The following is a 22,113-nucleotide window of genomic DNA, read 5'->3' as shown; positions in this document are numbered from 1 at the left end:
CGATATACCTATCTATCAAGATACCTTGTCTAGTATGATCAATGATCATTTTGACTCGTGTATTATGATTCGAGTACTCATTCATAAAGAAGATAAAAAACACAAGAGAACGTTTAAAATGTCTTCATTCAACAATGAAATTTTATAGACTTTATCATAAGGTAAGAATTTGAAATAAGCTAATTCAAAACATCAAGATAATGTCCAATTTGTAAACATTTTAATATATTACTTTTTTTACTAAAATAAAAATATATGTGGTACTTATGGAGGATTACGTGTACTCTCCATTGGGGTACTTCTATTGCAATAAAAAAAGTAGTAAAAGTTCTAAAGAATTTCCTGCACATTTGGACAAATTTTAGTATTAAAAACTTCTTTTGTAAAATTCGTTGGTAATTGAGAAATGAAAATGAGATGCAATGTGTGAATTAGACAAAAAAAATGTTTTGATTTAAAGAAATGTTTTGATTTAAAGAAATAGAAATAGATAAATAACCATTTATTTTAAATTTCAAAGTAAAATATTTGAAACATCTTATTGTATCAGTTGATTGAAATGAATTTATCTAATATAACTCTTTCTCTATTTCTTTCATATTTTATAATGACACCTGTCCCTAACTAGAGTAAACGTTCTTGAATTTATTTAAAAATCTTGTTTAAAAGTGGAATTTTTCTTAATTTTTTTCTTGATTTTATCAAAAAGACCAGATTCTAGTGGCTTTTAATCATAAATGTCAAACAATCGATCTTGTTGAGTTATGTAAAACAATCAATTATAATTCCAATCGAAGAAATAGTTTAGAAGTGGTTTACATCTGATATTCTTATGGTTTTGGTAAAGAATCAATTTTTGTGTCAATATTAAAATACCTATGTCTAAAAGTGGCTTCAATATGTAATCAAAATTTATAGGTATTTATTATTAAATAAATTAATACGGTATGTCACACTGAATACATATTTAATTTCTGATATCTGATGAGACTTCCGTTCGACAAGAAATATTTATATAAAATTGATTTCTTCCGTATATTAGATACAATACATTTGATGAAAAACTCTGTATTATTTTTTTGGAAAAAAATATTTTTTTTTAAGTGTTTAAAATCAAATTTAGTGAAATTAAAGAGAATATATTACTCATTTAAAATGGAAAACTTCTACACCTTCTGTCATATCTGAAAGAGTTCAAGATGAAAACATCTCCAATAATTGTTCTGCTAATTCCTTCTAAAAACTTCAAATGAAGTCTCCCCCAATGGTGCCCTAATAATTTCTAAATATTTCTCAATATAAGGTTGGAAATTACAGAATCTTATTTTATTAAAAAATTAAAAACCCCGTCCACTAAAAGTTATTATCTTTGTATATTACATTTCACAATGATAAAATTATAGGTTGACAACTTATGATCAATATATCATTTACATTTACTTGGTTTTGCATCATTGCCTATTCAGTTTCAATTTAAAAATATATGCAGTTTTTCTTAAATTAGTTAAAATCGGCTTGTATTAAGTTATTTAAATTTAATTTGGCATGTGTATTCAGCATTAGTAGATCTTTAAAAAAATATTTACAATTTTGCAGCAAAATTAACAAGTGAGCAGTAGTATACACAGTATCATTACAATCTTATTAAAGAAAAAAATATTTAAAAATTCTATAGGGGGGTTTAAATACAAATAGGGGGGCGACATGTTTCGGGACGATGAAGTTTCATTTTTCAGGCCCAAGCTAAAATATCAAAGGACAGAGTCAAAAGAAAAACAAATGTATTCAAAATAAAACATATTTGAAGCTAATTTACCTACCCTAATTAACATATGTTTGTACAAAAAAAAATATAAAAAAAATAAAAAATGATATAAATCAAATTCAATTAACACGACAAAAAAATATACATATATAGAATAATACATAAATAATGTTAAGATTATATTATTTCCCTATTGTTTTCTACCAGTGTAGTTAGAGTTGGATTAAGAGTGGGTTCCAGGTGGGAACCTCTAGCGCGGCCGCGAGGGCTTATTATTGTTTCTCCTTAAACTTCTTATATTCCAAGTTCCTATCTTCTTTAATTTATACTTTTTCTTTTGTTCCTGTTTAATTGTTCTGGTGTTTTCTTGTTTACTTTTGTTATTTTTTTGTCACTTTTTATAATTTCATCACAGTAATGTATACTATATTCTGCTACGTTTTTGTTTTTATTATATTTTCTTGTTTTTTTTTGGTTCCGTTCGTTGTTTTTCACATCATTACCATTTCATTGCCACTGCCCGTCATCAGTTTTCCGTCAGATTCATAATTGATTAGATTTTTGAAGTTTGTTCTCTACATGTTCAGTTATTTTATTCCATCGCCACACTTCTCCATTAACATTAATCTTATTATACCCTCTATCTTTAAGATATTTCTCTTTTCTTGGTCAGTTTTGGCAAACAGTTTTATTTTCTTTTGATTCTCTCTTTGAGTAGTTTGAGTGCCATATATGTCTCAACTATTTCTACCAGGGAAATATAACTCACAATTTTTTTTTGGCTCTTCTTACCTAATTGTTTTTTCCTTTCTTTTAAACTATTCTTCTTAACAATTGAAAATTAGCGTAATTAATTAAAGTTTTCTAAATTATAAAAAAAATCCAAATTGAAATTTTTAATTTTCTTCTATATTAGTTATTCCTTTCAATAGTAAAAATAATGTTGTAATTAAAAATTGTTTCTAAATTGCAATAAAATACTAATTCACCACAATACACCAAAACATTTGCACTGGACGCGCGTTTCACTAACCATGTTAGTATCATCAGTAGATGATTAAAAATGAATTTTGTAAATTGAGTTGATTAAAAGACGATTAAAACTAAGTTTTGTAAACTGAGTTTTAGGTCTACCTGTGAGTGTAAAATCACGTTTTTGCCCAACTCTATAAGATACATATTGTTAAGTCATTTTAATTTTCTCTAACAATTTTATAATTAAATAATTATTGTAATACTTTTAGCTATATATAATTTGTCTGTTTATTACTTGACTTGTGTTTATTTGACTGTTGAAGCTTATGAAGCTTTTTAACATCTTTTGACTCTGTTCTTTGATATTTTAACTTGGGTTAGGTTAGGTAGAGGATAATGTGTTTGTGAGGATTGTGAGGATAATGTCTAATCAATTTAATATGTAAACGGTCATATTTCTTATAAATCTTTAATAGAATATAATTATACTTACTTTTTGGTATTTGTTAATAATTTTAAACAAAATTTTAATATTACTAACAGAAATGTTTATGTTTAAGCTGTTATTTATAAATAACTGTAACAGTAGCAACTGCTATTTAGAAATATCACTTTTATCCACCTTATTTCTGACGTTACTACCACAGAAGTTTGGTTGTTTGAACGTCGTCGCTTGATAGTTAATACGTCTATTGTTTGATTTTTCGCCAAATTAAAAGTGTGCAAAAAGTGTATCATTGTACGAAAATCAATCGGAACAGGCATGTCGCGTGTCGGATTACTTTCGTTTTCACCTTTCTTTTGTTCGAAATCAACCGAACATGATGCAAGTACACGAAACTCGCACATACATACACACACAACCTAAAGTTGAGTGACGGGTCTTTGACTTGGAAGATTTTCAGTCTTTTAAACGCCTTTATTTGATAATTACGAGACGCGCGAATGCCACCCAATAAAAAGGACATAACAATTGAAAAAAATGAGCTCTAGGGTGTCTTCGGATTTTGGATTGTACAAGTTGAACGATCCGCCCAAGAGATTTTGGAATGTGTGGACGACCAGTTCTTTAGGAGTAGCCATTTTGTGTTTTTTCTTTTTGGTAAGTATTGTTACTTTTACTGTCATTTCTCGGTGTGGGTTGATTGATATAATTTCGGTAAATCCTTATTTTCCATATCTTACAAATTATTTGTTCCCGTATTTATACAAAAACAAAAATTCTGTATTTTCTTATTTTTTAAAATACATTTCGATACCCTATTTTGAAATCTATTCTGTTCATAATACACTAACCGACACGAAAAACGCGCACCTTAAAATTTTTCAAAATCATTAAAAATTATTTATTAATGACAGATATGATTCATGTTTATGAACATATTTTTCATGTTACTCCTAGATACAATTACAGTTTAAGTTAATTGATTTAAGGTAGTAAATAATTCCTAAGAATTATTAAAAGAGTTATTTACTTCTATATTACATTAGTAGAAAAATATCACTTGTACACTCTACTAAAATTTTGACGTATTTTATAGTTTAATATATTTTGTTATAGTGGGCCGTTTTTATAATTTTTAAGCAATTTGTAACTAGATTATTTGACTATCTAGTATCTCTTTCTTAATTAAAAATGACAGTTTCCATATGTCAATTATACGAGGGAAAACAAAATGTTGATATTTTGGTGAAAGTTTGAAACACCCTGTCGAATATGTTAAGACAGCAAGGTAGGTAACTAAAAATAATTTTATCAACTAGGTACATCTTTTCTCGATAGTTAGTTTTTTGGTTCATCTTAATAGCTTTATTTTTGTTGGAGATATTCGCTTTTGAACAGGACACTATATTTTTTTCGTAATTTTTTACATTAAAACCATGCATTTGCTTTTGCTCCCAGTCATCAGACCTATGTGATATTAGTGTTTATGATTTATGTAATGTCACTGTTATTGAAAAATCATATTATTATTGTCTGAAAGAGATGCTAAAAAATCAAATTATTTAACTAAAAATTGCTTAAAAATAATCAAAATCGGTCCACTAGAACAAAATATATTAAACTTTAAACCCTTTCAATAATTCATAGGAATTATTTACTGCTTTAAATCAATTAACTTAAACTGTAATTGTATCTAGGAGTAACATGAAAAATATGGTCATAAATATTATGAATCATATCTGTCATTAATAAATAATTTTTAATGCTTCTGAAAAATTTATAAATTTCTGGGTGAAGTAATATTGAAGTTACTATCTTTTTACTTAGTATTATCCTAAGGTGTTTGTTTTTGTGTTTTTTTCAAACCTTTAAATAAAAATATTGAGGAATTAGTATAATGCTATCCATGTATCCGTCCATTAAAGACGGAACTGACTATATGAACCCCCATTTCTGACAGTTCTATTTGACGTTTCAATTGACACATTTGAATTTCATTTAAAATTTTGCGAATTTGTTGTGCTTTCCTGAGCAACTGGGTTTGTTTAGAGGCAGTAAATTTAGAAGAAAATTGTGTCAGAACTAAAATTAACAGTTACATTATTAGTAATTCCAGAAAAAGGCTGTTTAGTCAGCCGCTTCACCTAAATTTGTTAATATGCTCGTTAATCTTTTTATTAAAAGGTGTTACCAAATCTGTAAAATCTGCTGTAACTTTTTTTGAACGTGGTAGATAATTATTATTCAGTATTGAAACTAAAAGAATTTAACGCTTTCATTGCCTTTATTATTCGGCTCGGCTATGTCGAAATACCAGTTCTAAATAGATCACTGAAGTTAAGCGACGTTAGGCGATGCGAGTGGATGGACGGGTAACCTTCTGGAAACTCTGTCGTACCGTTGTTCCCTGACAAGAGCGTAGAATCTATTGACATAAATACATTGCTCATTCATGCCGGTTCAATGCCGGATGAGAGCGGATATCTCGTGAGTAAGAGTCGATATACTCGTAGACACTCGCCAAGTCGGTAGGCCATTGATATGGACAAATTGACATGGTCAAGGATAGCGGTTCAAATTCCGCGTAAACAAAATAGGTCCCGTCCAGATTTGTCATAGCAGCAAAAAGGAGGGGAAAATCTATTTTACTGACCAGCATAATTTACTACCTAACCACCTTAATTTTGGTACTACCACCCAAAAATAGACTACTACCACCTTAATTTTGCTACTACCACCCAAAAATAAATTACTACCACTTTAATTTTGCTACTACCACCCAAAAATAAACTACTACCACTTTCATTTTGCTACTACCACCAAAAAATAAACTACTACCACTTTAATTTTGCTACTACCACCCAAAAACAAACTACTACCACCTTAATTTTGCTACCACCACCCAAAAATAAACTACTGCCACCTTAATTTTGCTACTACCACCCAAAAATAGATTACTACCACCTTAACTTTGCTACTACCACCCAAAAAATAAATTACTACCAATTTAATTTTGCTACTACCACCCAGTGGTAGTAGTTTACTTTTGGTGGTAGTAGCAAAATTAAGGTGGTATTACTTTCAACTAATCTCAAAAAGGAAATTTTAAATTTGGTCAGTAAAATAGGCACCCCCAAAAAGGAGCCGTTAACTTAAAATACTGTACTTTATGCTGTGTTATTATTACTTTACTTAAGAAATTAAAGACAATGGTCCGAACTTTAAGTTTCACTACTTTGGGTAACTGATAACTGCTACAAAATTTTTAGTTAAAAGCTTTAAAAATTATTTAATATTACTACCTTTAGATCTATAGTAAAATTTAGGATCACAAATGACTTTTAACAGCAAAAGTTAGAAAAATACTTATGTGATAGTAAAAGCTAATATTATTAAATATACTGATGGACGCTTAATAAATATTTAATTTTAATTTTGATTAATGGAAAAGAGGAAATATTCCCAGTCATGATTACTTGCCACTAAGACATAAGATAGTAACAACACAGTTACACGTAATTAACAATAATTGTCGTCACATATTTATTTTTAGATTACGATAATTATCGCTTTAAACACGAAGAATCGTATTAGCAGTGGAAGTAACCAAGATATCAAATCCGATAGTCTATATTTAATGAACACTTACGGAAGCGATAATAACTTCAAACAAAATATAATCAAGAAAAGGAAAATTGACCAAAATAAACCAGAAAATCAGAAATCTTTTGCAATACCCGTAGAAATTAGCGATTCAAACCCAAAAAATATTCAGGAAATCTTGGACTCTGCTCCAAAGAAAGCTGAGGATCGACAAAGCATTTATAACAATCCAGATTATAATAAATATAAGCTCCATGGAATTGGATTTCAAAAAGATGATCTTTTTTCGAGTTTCAAACCATCCGCGCCTGGAGATATAAACAATTTGGTTGCTGGTTTTAGATTTGCTCCATCCAATTGGCAGGTTGTTAGTCAGACTCCACAGAAACCTTCAAAATTTGTACGAACAGCTGATTTAGTAAGACAGCATAATATGGAGCAACCGATATATTATGTCGTTATGAACATTTTCACAGTTGGAAATAGCAAGGATCATTACAGAAATATTGAAAATATTGTTGAGAATATGAAGATATCTAAACGGGGACAACTTACAATGGATTTAAAATTTTTGTAGATGTTATGCGTGGCTTGTAATTACTTTTTTAAACGTATATACGAATTACAAACAATAAAACTTATTTACCTAATGATTAGTTAGTTTTTTTTTACCTGAAACATAGACTTAAAACTTTTCTCGATTAATTCTTGATTGATTTCTAGAGTTACGAAAAAAATGTTAATTAACATACCTACACCATAAGTTATTTTTAGTTTACTTTTAGAATCTGCTTAAATTAAATTATATTATTTAGATTAAAATTCCTTAAAAAATACATAAAAATTTTGCACTCATTGAAAATTATTAATATATTTCAACTATTTTAAATTTAATTATCTACTTTTTTATACATATCTAATATTTGTATTTTGGCTTACGGATTTTATGAAACCTTTCAAATTTTTTACATAGTTATTAACTAAATATATACCTATTTATGGCAGTTTAAAAGTAAAAAATGTTATTTTACCAGGTTTAAAAAATAAATGTTATCTACATTCTCCAAACTTTTTAAAATATCCAACCCAAAATCAAGTCTAAATTTTGTACCTTATCTTTCGCATAAATGATTGTATTAAAATATTTTTTCGCTAATTATAGATATTGAGATAATGAATCATATAGTTGAATCAACCTGTTTAACAGCTGCAATCAAATCATTTCAATGGTTTGTCAGCAATTATATACTTCAGTAAACATATTATCGTTGACCAAAAAGACTATTTTCATATTATATTCTATATTAGACAATTAATTTTAAATGTTTAGATCTACATTTGGTGTCACATTTAATGTAGTGAATAAGTTTTATGATCAGGCGTGCTATGAATGATGAAGGAAAATCATGTTTTATGGGAGAAATTACATTAGATTTTTTAATTCTCACGTCTACGCCCGCTTGTCCTTAAATTATTTTTCTTTAAATATATGGGTTACGAACCCAATGCGTCATAATGACAGGAAAATTATTCAGAAAATATGAAAAAAAAATTGTACAAATTGTTACTAATAACTCTTACTTTGTTACTTTGCGATTAGGCATACGAGAAAAGTACAAGTTTTGACTTTTTTATCTCTCCATTTACAATTTAGCATTACTTCCTATAGCAGTTTGAATATATGATATTCTTTTTTTGGGAGATTATGTATTTTACTTGTGTAATTATTTAATTATTTTGTTCTACAAAAGTAAAAGTTTTTTTTAAATAATTATAAAACTATTTTGATATTTCGGAAAATTTACAAGAAATTTATCTGCTTTTTAACCGTAATTTATTCATTGTTTAACAATTTCAAAAATAATAACAAAAACACACTTAAAGAAAACAATCTAATGAAGTTAAATTTAATTATTCTAATATTCTGATTGATCATCTTTTGCTAATCAATCTCTCTTTATTCTTCTAAATGTTAAAGATCTTGATCTTGATCTAAAATAGATCTACCAAATTAAGTTTCTGAGTCGCAGTGAATTACTGTGATTAATTTATTAACTTATTATAAGAGCCATTCCGGTTCCATTTAGTGACAGTTGTAGTGACCTGTCAAAATTGGTTACTAACCAATAAAGCTTGATTTTTATGCATCCGTTGTCCGACGATACGATGATACGATATTAATTTTATTGGTTGAATTTAAAGACTTCGGTTGGTTAGAAACGGTTAACCAATCGAAGCCTTTAAATACAACCAATGAAATTAATATCGTATCAACGTATCGTCGGACAACGGATGCATGAAAATCAAGCTTAAGACTACTAACTACCGTATCATCGAAAAAAAACGGTATCCAGTTGGTTTAGAAATGAGGATCGATGACATTCCCCATATAATTTTTCATACAAAATGACAGCGATCTTCATTTCATGGCGATCGCTTACGTCGAAATTAATAGGATGTTTTGAAATATGCATTATTTTTTATTAAACAAAATTTAAAAATAAAAATCCGGCATTTTAATAGACAGCATGCATATGTTATTTATGTTTTATCACACTTATCACAGTTCACACGAGCAAACCGGTTAATAAACTCAAATTAAGGTTTACGTGAGGACCCTTAAATAAATATTTTTATAAATACTATTAAACTTTTCCATTCCCAAATAGAATTAAGGCTACTATTTACTATTGTTTGAAAATAAAGTAGGTAATTGGTTAAAAGAGAATTATGTGTTATTATTGCCCCCCCATTACTTATTTTAATATTTCATGTTATTATCATTAAACTTAATATAATTAAGTAAAATAATTTTTCTGTTATTTAGCTAAACAATAATAAGTTATTTAGCTAATCGTAACTACTTTCGTGATTACTTTTAAAAACCATGCATGAAAGCAAAATTATTTACCTCTTTAAGGCTGAAAAAAGCAATTAGAAGTAGCTAGCTGTGATATGAATTTTTCTAGTCACTTAATGGCACATGTATAAATTACTTTTATTTTCTCTTAATTTTAGCCTTCAGAGAAGATGTCGCTCTACATACTGGATGTTACTTTTTCCATAGTTGTTGTAACAAATCTGGGAGTAGTAGTTTGGCGAGGTTTATGGTTGTTAGTAGATTTGTATCTGTTTCCAGAAGATCTGTTATTATCATCATGGGCTAGTCTCGTAAGTATAAAGCATTTTCCTAAAATATATTTTTATTTAACATAAAACCATAAATATTATACTCCACTGTGTAATTTCATTCGTATATCGCATTTTCAAAAATTAATTATGTTATAAATCTCGTTTGACTAGAATAACCATAATTAATATTAATAATAATTAATATTTAAAAACAATCAAAATTTTAATAAAGTAAATGGCAATTTAGAGCAAGTACTTTTGGCACTAATGAAGTACAAATATGATACGATCGGAAAAACCGACGTCAAAGACGGCTGTGGAATGAAAATCGATGATGGTACAATTCTCTATTTTTTAATGGTGCTTACCACTGGCTTTAAGAAGATTGTAATTTATTTTATTTTGTGTAAACATTATTTTTAAATGGTGTAGTTTAAATTTTCAGAAAAAAAATATTTTTTTAGAAATAGATTTGTGTCTGGCAACGTATTACACTTTTTTAATCTTTCTATAGTAGTGTTATTTTTTGACAAGTTTTATGTCAATTTTTAATAAATGACATCGATTGTCATTCCCCAGCCGTCTTTGATGACGTTTTTTTCTCGATCATACGGTGCAAATTTAAGAAATTTCTACCCCCATTAAGTTATTTTTATAATATTCTAAATTATCTGATACTGAAGTCTTGCAATTGAGTGAAATATCAATTTTTCATAAAGTAAAAATTATGCAAAGATAACTAACATTAAAAATGAGGAATTTAGATATTTAAAAAAAGATCATGTACCATAACAAAAGAATAGTAATAAGAAATGAGTAATTAGGTTAAATTTTGTAATTAAATTAAATTATTAACGTACAAGTTCATAATCTTAGAGAAATAAATGAAAGATGCTTTACCTAAAATATTAAATTAAACAATATTATTATCAATATTTTTTTTAATTTGTCATTTGTAGATTTTTAAAATCATCAAAATTGTAGGTTTACTTATGTGAACAAATGTATGATATTTGTAATAGCCTTGTTTCATGATGTACCTATTAACTTCAATACATATCATTTTGTTAACAATTTAATATATTTATATTAATAAATGTCTATTTTTCTAGTTTTTAGGATATATTATGGTAGCTATAGTATTTGCTTTACAATCACCAATGAAAAAAGTATGTGATAATTTGAGCGGAATTCCAAAACTAATCATAGCTGACACATACCTGGTGTTTGCAGTTTTAAGTGTTATTGTAACATGGAGAGGAATCTGGAGTTTAATAAACTTTTACTTTTTACCAGGTAAAATATTTTTGCATATTACATATACACATTGGTCTCCAACGAGTAAATTAACAGACCATAATCCACGTGACACAGTTTATCTTGGTACAATAACTCCCTGAAGCCGTGCAAGTTCTCTACCTAAAGCACTCGTAGTACTTAGTCGATTCCTTCTAACAATTATTGACAACTGACAATCTTGTGTTGCATTGGTAAGCTTTTTCCGACCCTTTCCTGGTCGGTCCTTAATATCATTGGTTTCGCGAAATTTTTATTAATTCTTGAAATGTCACTTCACTTTGTGATAGACCTTGTTGTAACAAAGTTACTATTCGGCTTTAGTTAAAGTAAGAAATAATATTTCTTGGCATTTTTATACGACAATTGCGTGATCAGAATGTAGCAGGGGTTTTAAAAAAGTTTGAAACGTCGATATACAATTTAAAAACGCATAAAGGTTGATTCTTACTATATCTTCCGTTTCCATTCCATATCAATTCCATATCCGTTCCGTATTTTTTATTGTATTGGCGCTATACGTAAGCTTCCGTTTCGTATAGTTCCATACTTTTTATTGTACAATTTATATCATTACAAAAGTTTTTATTATTTTAAAAATTTGTATCTTTTGAAAAAGGTAATAGATTTAATTAAGAGGTGAAAGAATAAATAAATATCAACAAAATGTCAGCAGAGCTGGTACAAATGTAAGAATTTGACAACGCTGTTTCCGATACCTTTCAGTCCGTCCGCCAAAAAAAATGTATGGAAGGAAAGGATATGGAACGGAAGGGAAACGGAACGGCTACTGCGCATTGTCCTTTTCATTTATATCATATAATATTTTATGGAAACGGAAGGTAGTTAATACGGAAGGTATAGTGAGAATCAACCTTAAAGCATAAGAAAAAAAAACGTATAAGCCCGAAATTATATTTTTTTGCTAGACATTTGCTGGAGTATTATGTATAAGATTGTTATTTTTAGAGGATGAAGAACTAAGTTGTTGGATATCCCACTGGGTCCCTATGATGATCCTGATGATTATGGGTTGTTCCAATTCCGTCTTAGTTAGGGGAGTATGCATAGACTGTGAAGAACCCGACGGTACCTGCGTAGTATTTCCATGTAATTATTTGAAAGTTATCTTCAAAGAAGAAAAATACGAGACGTGGTTTACTATTTTGGCCGGGAAGAACAAAACGAAGAAAGACAATACTAAATATAAAATTGATATAATTAATTATCATGTGGTCGATATTAAGGAAACTATTATTGAGAGTAATGACAGTAATAACAACTTGCCTTGACAAGATTAATGTGTTTTATTTCTATTATACAGGGTTGGACTGGTCATACAGTAAGGGTCCCCCTGGCTTAAGACCTAATCATAACCTGTCATCATCATTTTTAGCTTATTCAACCATTTCTAATTATGGTGTAGCCACCCTCATATGCCCCCTTTGTAGTTGGGCCTATTGTTGTCTATTGTTGGCTATGCGGACCCAAGTTATCCCTGCTAATTTCCTAATAGCATGGTCCCATCTCAGGTTCGGTCTTCCTCTAGGTCTCTTAATTCCTTATAGGTATCATGCTGTAATTTTCGTGGTCCATCTATTGTCCGTTCTTCTTGCAAGGTATTCTGCCCATTGCAATTTGAGAGATTTGACTCTGTAGATGATATCTATTACTTGGGTCTTTTGTCGTATCCACTCTATTCTTTTACGGTCTCTCTTCGTTATTCACAGCATATTTCATTCCATTGGGCGTTGTGCGACCTGCAGTTTCCTTATGATGTCCGTTTTAAGTGTTCAGGTTTCGCATGCCTAGGTCATGACTGTTAGTGCACATTGGTCGAATGTTTTATATTCTTTAGATAGAGTGACATTCTTAGATTTGAATATGATTGAGTTTCTTCCATAAGTACTCCATGCTTAATTCTTAATTATTCTGTTGATTTCTGGCAAATCTAATGTAAAATAGTTTATTTCCTCTTAAATAGAATGAAAGAGAAAAAGTGATGGGGTAATATTTTGAGGTTATACCTGAAACTTAATTCCTTAGAATAACAATATTTACCAGGTGATGATTGAGTCATGATATTCGATGCCGTTTTTTAGCATAATGTCCCTTTCAAACTAATGCCCCATCAAGAAATTTAAAAGACATTCAAATTCAGATATGTATTAGTTATAATTAATCTTATGAGATGTACTTTTTTCTCCAGAATAGATTAACAGATATATGGAACGTATTAATCCACTTTCATATTAATAGAGAAACAAAACGTTACTTTAACTTTGTATTTTGATTTGCATTGCTCTGCAGGTAGTTTTGTGATTTCAAACAGTAATAACAAACCAACAGAGAAAATTGACTAAAATCTAAAGTGAAAAAATACACAAAAAATTGAATAGGTGTCTGGTTCTGAACAGAATTACAATAAATGATATTTAATATTTATATTTGAATAATGTGGGTATCACTCGTAGCAGGGCGAGGAAGCACAGAAGAGAAAAAGAGGCCACACAGTTTTCTAAATATACTCGTAGTTATATAATATAAGACTGAAGTAGGATTCCGTTCTAAAGATACAAATATACGAAACATTTACTGAAAATCAAAAAAGAGTAAATAAAAGGAATGAGGGTAGAGAGACACTCCCAACAATTTATAACAAAATTTATAAAATATGTCTGCACATATTAAGCTTACAAATGCTGTTTATTTGAAACAAAAAAAATATTTTAGCAAAGATGGGATTTGTAATGATGTATTAGTGTCTTGCATCTTGCAATTCCAAATGTCGATCGAAGTTTGTTGTTAAAAGATCTAGAATCTTATGCGAAAAGTTTTAGTAACTGTTTAAAATGTTTTAGAATTAAAATGTTACACTTAGGCTGCAAAACATAAATGGCTCAGATTCTCAGAGTGAGGAAGAAGACTACGAACGAAGGACAAAGTCTCAAGGACGCCATTTGTTGTGCGAGACGATATCTGACCTTAAAGCGCATTAAGGCAAAGCTTCGTTCTGTACTGAAGTAAAAACTTATAAATAAATGACTTATCTTAAACATAGATACAAACCTAGTCCAGGAAAATATGAGGCGAATAGTAGCTTTAGCGATTTATTGACTACTATTTACGACTTATTGACTACTTTTGCTCTCTTTACAAAACCTGCTGATGGTTATCTTCATAAAATTAAAAAAAATTGGAAAAACTAAACAATAATTTACCTTTACAGTTGAGGGTTGGAACCTTTGGTGTTACACAGCAAAAAAAAAATTGAAACACTAAATCACCACAATACACCAAAACACTTTTACTTTTACACTGGACGCGCGTTTCACTAACCATGTTAGCAATCAGCAGCAGATGATTATAAACTCCTGAAAAAAAATTAAAAGTTGTTTTGGTGTATTGTGGTGATTTAGTGTTTTTATATTGCAATAATTTACCTACTAATTTAAAAATAATAATGGGCAACGACTCAGAATATAGAATGCAGAATCAGTTGGTGTAGAATCACCGCGACCTTAAAGATCTATCGTATTCCCCTTTCTTATTTATAACTCATCATACAGTCATTATACATGTAGATCTTCCTGTTGAAGGAAGATCTCCATGTATCCTCCTCGGACAACAGCTGTTCATCCTCCGAGGAATGGACATCTACCTCTTACGAGGGTATACATCCTCCCACAGTTGGGGTTTAGCCCTCTGTGTCTTTCACAGCCGAGGAGCTTATCTCCGGCTGAGGTGTCCTTGAGATGGAGGCTGGAGGATCAGTCTCCATTTTCTCCACCTCTTTAATTTTGTCTCTCTTTAGACCTAATACCGGTGTTGTCACGGGTCTATAATAGAAAATATCTCTTTCTCAATTGCCTCCTGGGATTTAAGGTCAATTCCTATTGTAGGACCTGACCATGGCCTTCCCCCCTCGAGTTCTTTTTTCTATTGCTTGATGGTCATCAAAGTAGTTATAAACTAATGGCATATACAGTTTGGTTATTATTTGGCGGGTGTAATTAATTGTTGAAACGATTGGTGATATATGTTCGATTTCTGTAATAAAGTATTTACATCATTTTAAGTTGAAAAGAGATAGTGATTTCCATAATAGTAATATAAAATTGAGACCACAAGATGAGAAAAAAAATAAAAACATACATAAAATATAAATTATAAATAATAAAAATATACATTTTTAAAACACCAATAATTCATTTTCAATTTACAAAAAAACCTAATTTACATGTAAAATATGTAAAGTAGTAATTATTTAATTCAAAAAACCGAGGTTTTAAACATTCCACGAAAAATAGAGGTTCTGATAGTTATGAATTAAGTATGAATAATGTCACCGTATATTTGGTGACTAACATTAACTATTTTAGAAAAAAAAATGCGTAGATGGAATTTGCGTCAAAACAAACCTAAATAGTCGATTATAATAATTGAGGCATTAAGTTAATTTCAAAAAATTATTCCATAATAAATTGTTGGTATAATCCGTGTAATTTTTTTGTTTTACTCTTTATGTTAACTGGAGATGACATTGCAAATTATCTAATTTCGTTTTTATTCAAAAATTATTCGGAATGATGTTTCGTTTTATATTAAATTGTAAAAGCTACATTTTGATAATAAAGTTCAGTATAATTTATTGAATTGGGTAAAAATTATTAACTGAACATTTTTTTGTCAGAAATGGTTTAAGAAGTATTCTAAAATATGTACCATTTCGAAAAATTAGTTTAAATTTCACTTAACATGTCTATATGTACGACATAACGGGTGTTTTTCAAAAGTAGCTCATCTCTATAACTTTTTTATATTTTTAACTAAATTAACGAGATTTGGTTTATACAAGACATAAATCAGGATTGACTGATTGATTGATTTAATAGGTACCCTCGAATTTTTTTACTTTCTTTGATAGAAAATTCTGAATGGAATGAAATATCATATGTCAATTTTTGACATTTTAGCTTAAATTTGGAAAAAGTGTATAGCTTCATTCAGAACCTCGCAATTAGTGGAATAAATTAGTGATGTCAATTACACTTTCTATTTTTTAGTTTACGATCATTTACAATGATTTTAAAAAAACTCAATTAAAATTAATAAAATATCCTAGCAACAGATTTCAGTATCCATAGAGAAAGCCTAATATTTAGCTTATAAAACAATAAACTTTTGATGTCTACTAACTAAATTTTGTCTGGATGGATGATAACAATCAAAGGCCGAAATGACATTCGTCGCAAATTTTGAAGTATAATTAGTGGAAAAGTTGTCCACTACCTAATTGAAAATTCCTACCACTAATTTTAACGTTCTGAATGCTTATAGGTACATTGAAATTAGACGAACAAACTTCTACGGTAATTGAAACTACTAATTTATTCCACTAATTGCGAGGTTCTTTAACGAATAATTTGGTACTACATACCTACTTGGCATTTCGAGTCAAATTCTCGTTATAAACATAGCCATGGCAGTCGAAATTGAAATTTAAATATTTTTTTAGCGAAAATATCAAAAATTAACATGTGAAATGTCATTCTACTCAGAATGTCGTCAGAATCTATTGAATAAAGTAAAAAATACCCTTATACCATTTAAAAATCAAAAGTTGTAGTGTAGTAATTTCCGGTGAAACAGGAAGTGACCGAAAATAATGAAATTCGCCAATCATATACTAACACAGCAAATCTCGTTTTTTTTTGTCTAAAAAATAAGAAAGTTATAGAGGGTAGTCCCTTTTGTAACACTCGCCACCTTTCACTGAAATTACATAACAAAGAGTAAGTGAATTTGTATTCCAAAAAAATACCGTATGATCGAGAAAAAATGGCGTCAGCGATGGCTATGGAATGAAGATCGCTGTCATTTTATATGTAAATTTATATGGGAAATGTCATTGATGTTCATTTCCCAGCCAACTGGACGCCGTTTTTTTTTCGATCATACGGTATATTTGCAGAACACTGCAGACATAATTATACACATTATTTAAGACTGACAATTCCAGACGTACAAGGTGCATCAAAGAAGATTAAATAGATAGTAAAGAAGATTAATTCCAAATTACGGGAAAAGGCAGTCCTCGGAATTTACAACAAGATGATAGAACTAGTATCCATAAAATGTCTAGGAGCCATCATTAACGACGCTTGTAACTCCAAAGTTGAAATTTTTGCGAAGATTGAACAGCCTAGACGTACTTTTGCATCCATGAAAAATTTCTTCTCCAGCCGATATTTAAACCTTGATACCTTGTACTTCTCATACGTATGCTGCGTTCCTATATCTTTCCAATATTTCTCTACGGCTCTGAGAGTTGGATACTTCAGACATTGAAAAATAGCGATAACGCTTTTGAGATGTACTTGTATCGGCCTATGCTGCGTGTATCCTTGATATATATATTGCGGATTTTTACGACATTCGTCGTCTCCCGCTTCTCAACTTCCACATATTAGGTCCAGTCTTCTTCCTGAAGGCTCCTAGAATGCATAGCGTCAACTACGCCCTGCTTTCATCTTTGAGGTGGTCTTCCATGTTTCCGCCTTTCGCTTGGTGTCCATGAATGAATTCTTTTCGGCCATCGGTTATCATCCATTCGTTGGAGGTGTCCGTACCAATTTAGTATTTTGCCGTCAATGGCGTCGAGAATAGTTTCTTTTTCTCTTATAATTTCTCGTATTCTTTGATTTGAGATGTGTTTCAGTTTTGAAATGCGACAACTTCTTCGCCAAAAATCCATTTCAAGAGACAGCAAATTATTTTTCTCTACTTTGTTTAGCTCCCACGTTTCAGCGCCATAAGTGGAAATGCTCTCTACAATGGCTTTATAAAGTAGAATTTTTGTTTTTTGGGAAATTTTGTCACTCCACTACAACTAGTTAAGTTGACCGATAACTCTTTTTCCTTGACCAACTTTATTTGCAATATCTTGAGTGCTTTTTCCATTTGTTGTAAAAGTGACGCCCAAGTATTTAAATGTACAGACATTTTTAATTGTACCGCTCCTACATCCAAATCCTCACGTTCGTCATCACCCACTACAATGTACTCCGTCTTCTTTGTGTTTATTGTTAGGCCCCATTTCGAATATTTCCCATGCAGTTTTCTAAACATATAACTGGAGTCGTCTCTGTCTCCCGCTATCAAAACCTGGTCGTCGGCAAAGAGTAAGGTATATAAAGTGTCTTTTCCTACTGGGATTTCCATTCCACGGCATTTCATCTTCCAACACTTCAGTACTTCCTCCAAATATACTTTAAATAAAGTTGGTGCTAATGAACACCCTTGTCTTAAGCCCTTATTCACAAGAAATTCTTGGGAAATATTGTTTCCAAGTGTAAATGTGCTACTGCAAACCTCATATAATTTTCTTGTTGCTTGGACATACCAACTACTGATACCAACATTTTCCATTGACACCCACAACTTACTCAGCGGGACTGTATCGTATGCCTTCTGTAGATCAATAAATGTCAAGTGGATCGTCCTTCCCCTTTCTAGCCTTTTTTCGATTAGATGCTTAAGAGTGAAAATGCCATCAGTACATGAGCGTCCCGGTCTAAAACCATTTTGCTCTTCCGATTCCGTTATTTGTGCTTCTATCTTATGTTTTAGTACTTTGCCATAGAGTCGAGCAACAGTACAAATGACACTAATTCCTCTATAATTTTCATAGTCGCGTCGGCTCCCTTTCTTAAATATGGACGTAATAATCGCTTTTTTCCATTCTTTGGGTGGGGTTTCTCCATTTAAACATCTACTAAAAATATCTGCCAGAATTTCCAAAACTGCTGAGGGGGCAGCCTTTAAAAGTTCTACTGAAACATTTCCCAAACCTGGGGCTTTGCCATTTTTCATTTGTTAGAGGGCTTTATTTACATCTGCAGAGCTTATTAGTGTTGGATGCTGAGGTTCGGTTGGATTAACAGGATGACTTTCATGATCTTGTATGAATTCGGTTCTATTTTCCGTCAAAAGATTTTGATAATAAATATTCCAATCCTCGATCGTAATAATATTCATCCCTCCAGTATCTTTATGTTGTCTTCGCATTCCGTTGATAATTTTCCATGCTTTATTTGCTTTTGTGTTTCCAGCTTCTAAGTTGACTTCTTGGCATCTTTCTTCCCAGTACTCATTCTTTGCTTTTATTATTTCCTTCTGTACACTTCTCTTCTTGTCATTATAAATTAGTCTGTCTTGAGTGCTCTGTGTACTTAACCATTTCCCATAAGCAGCCTTCTTTTCATCTACAATCTTTCCTAGTTCTTCACTCCACCAAGGTGTATCTTTTCTGTATCACGTGGAGACTATTTTCTCTTCAAGAGCCTCATTTGTGGCTTCATGTATGCATGTTTTCAGACTTTTGTACATATCATTTGGAGATCCTTGTCCTATTCTGTTTAATTTCGTGGCTAGTCTCATCTGGTACAAGAATTTAGTTGAGTCATTCCTCAAACTTTCAATATTATACTTGACGTTACTTAATGGAGTTCCATTTTTCTCAGGCAATCCATTTGATTGCATCCACCTGCAAAAGTCTGTGGTTGATTTGGTCCCAAGATTTTATAAATTTCTTATATTTCTTCCTAATTGCTAGTGATATTCCACCGCGGGCTCGCTCCTCTTTTGGTACACCACTGTATATATGCACATATCCATCCTTCTCTTCTGTACCTTTCCCTTTTTTCTTAGTCTCTGTTAAAGCTATTATGTCCATATCGTACCGTTCCATTTCTTCAAATACTTCTCTCTTTGTTGCTATCCCTTGAATATTCCATGTTCCTATTCGTAAAGTCCGTTTCATTGCCAATTTTCGTCTACTTTTCTGACAATCCGGGTCCGAGGCTTTGTTGAGAAATTTTGCGTTTTTTGAATTTTTATAAGTGATGGGCTGCAGACCCAACGCCTTAACCCCCTACTAGGAGGACCAGGTAATTTTATGTCAGGTTCTTCCCTTAAACTGGGTGTCCTTCAAGACTCAAGAGACCAATTTTCCCTGCTGCTTATACATTATCCCTAAAGCTGGGTAGCCACTTCCGCCAAATCCGCCGTACTGAGGTCCATCCTCTCCGCCCTCTTCGCCGTTGTGGTCTTCGACCGTAACCCTGGCCAGGGGGAAGCGTTATACCCCGCAACATTGGGTCCCCGACAGGACTTAGCCACCGATTTCGTGAAATCGGGCCCACCCCCGCGATTTGGACGCGCCTGTCAAGATTTGTCTAAGTGGATTCAGAGAAGGACACTCTGGTTTCCTTTAGCCCGGGTTAATGCTTATGTATGGTTCCACAAGACAAAGGCCTGTATCCTTGATGTACTGATGTATTAGGCAAGGAGTAGTCCTCCTATTCTGGGTGCCCGCTCACCAGGGGATAGAAGGCAATGAAAAAGCAAGCGATCTAGCTTGAAAAGGAGCGAACACTCCATTAACTGGACCAGAACCGTTCTGCTTTCCAACCGAAAATCAACTCAAAGCGGAACTCAGGAACCTGGAAGACTCCATCTTCCAACGGTCTAAGACAGTCGACAAAGTTTCTCAGAACTTACGATCGAGAAAAATCTAAGGTTTTCCTTGATTTAATTAGGAACAATTTTCGGATTGTCAAGGCATTTGTAACAGGACACTGCATGTATTCTGCATGAACACCTCAGTAGATTGAAGCTGAGAAAGAACAGTGAATGCAGATTCTGTGAGGAAAATGAAGAAACACCAGAACACTTCATCACGAATGTGCCGAGACAACCGTTTGTACTATAAACATTGGTACGACTAATGTCATAGATGGAGAGCTGGCCTCTGCGGAGCCGTCTCAGATACTGGCTTTTGTCAAAGCCCTGAGACTGTATGATGAGTTATAACTCATTATAACGCAAGAAAAGGGAAAATACAATAGATCTGTAATGTCGCAGTAATTAACCCTCCTCCTACCATTCTACATTCTACATCCTTAACGGATAGGGTAACGAATGAGGAGGTTCTCAGGTGGATAGGCTGGAAAAAAGTTATTGTGGAATTTGTCTTTGGCTTAAGTTTCGTTTGCTTGAAATCAGTTATATAAGAAATATTTGTTTATTTAGTATTTGGAAACCTTTTCGAATAGTATGTGAAAAAAAAATTCTGCGGAAATCCATCCTTTTCGAGTTTTTCAAATTTAGACTAGCTGAAATCAGAGCTACTTTCATTTACTCGAAATTAGTTATGTAAGAAATATTTGTTTATTTAGTATTAGGAAACCTTTTCGAATAGTATGTCATAAAAAAATTTCTGCGGAAATGAATCCTTTTCAATTTTTCAAGACATGAAAATACGTTTCTGTTTTTCATTCTAGAAATTTTTCTAAAAGGCAAAAACTTCTTGCGGAAGTGTATCACTTTCATTTATTGATAAAATATTGTAAAATATAGCAATATTTGAAAAGTACTCGGCAATTGGAATTCGTAAACAGACGAATTTTAACTTACAGCACAGCGTGTTTTGATTGCTTTGGTTAGGTTTGTTTTGTTTTGGTTTGGTTTGTTGGTTCATTTTAGGTTATTTTCGTTATTTCTCGATGCGGTATTGATGTCTAAATTACAGTATTTACTAGGCTAAGTTCATACCTACACAAGAAAAATGTTTAGAATATAAAGCAGGAACACGTTTTCATGTAATTGATTTCAGTTATTCTAAAGTAGGAAAAAAAAAGAAAGATGCATTTTCGCAGAGAAATTTTGATGATTTTGTGTTTGGGAAGGCTTCTATATACTGGATATTTTGTTGTTTTATTTACAAGTGATTTAAAGTAAAAAAACTTCATTTTTGTCTTTTTTTTACTGATGAATTTGTACCTACCTATGTAATTTCTAAATTTATTACTTATTTAAAATTTTTAATAATAAA

General features: G+C 31.2%; 1 protein-coding gene across 3 annotated transcripts in view; it reads left to right on the top strand.

Moving 5' to 3' along the window:
* The window catches only part of LOC115875359, a 30,849-nt gene extending 18,332 nt beyond the window's left edge, over positions 1 to 12,517 (top strand). For 2 of the 3 annotated variants that reach the window (XM_030890789.1, XM_030890787.1), the window contains 3 exons: positions 9,807 to 9,959; positions 11,033 to 11,216; positions 12,186 to 12,517. In XM_030890789.1, coding sequence (XP_030746649.1) covers positions 9,807 to 9,959; positions 11,033 to 11,216; positions 12,186 to 12,508 — 660 coding nt within the window. In that variant the 3' untranslated portion in view covers positions 12,509 to 12,517. Of the gene's footprint in view, positions 1 to 6,738; positions 7,393 to 9,806; positions 9,960 to 11,032; positions 11,217 to 12,185 lie in introns of those variants that run through there. The other variant, XM_030890788.1, reaches the window with a different exon arrangement.
* Positions 12,518 to 22,113: the final 9,596 nt, after the last annotated feature.

Source organism: Sitophilus oryzae, unplaced genomic scaffold (assembly GCF_002938485.1).
Source record: "Sitophilus oryzae breed Bouriz unplaced genomic scaffold, Soryzae_2.0 scaffold_1375_pilon_pilon, whole genome shotgun sequence".
NCBI classification, from domain to species: Eukaryota; Metazoa; Arthropoda; class Insecta; order Coleoptera; family Curculionidae; genus Sitophilus; species Sitophilus oryzae.
The sequence above is the reverse complement of the archived record's forward strand: the minus strand, read 5'-3'. Positions and strand labels throughout refer to the sequence as shown.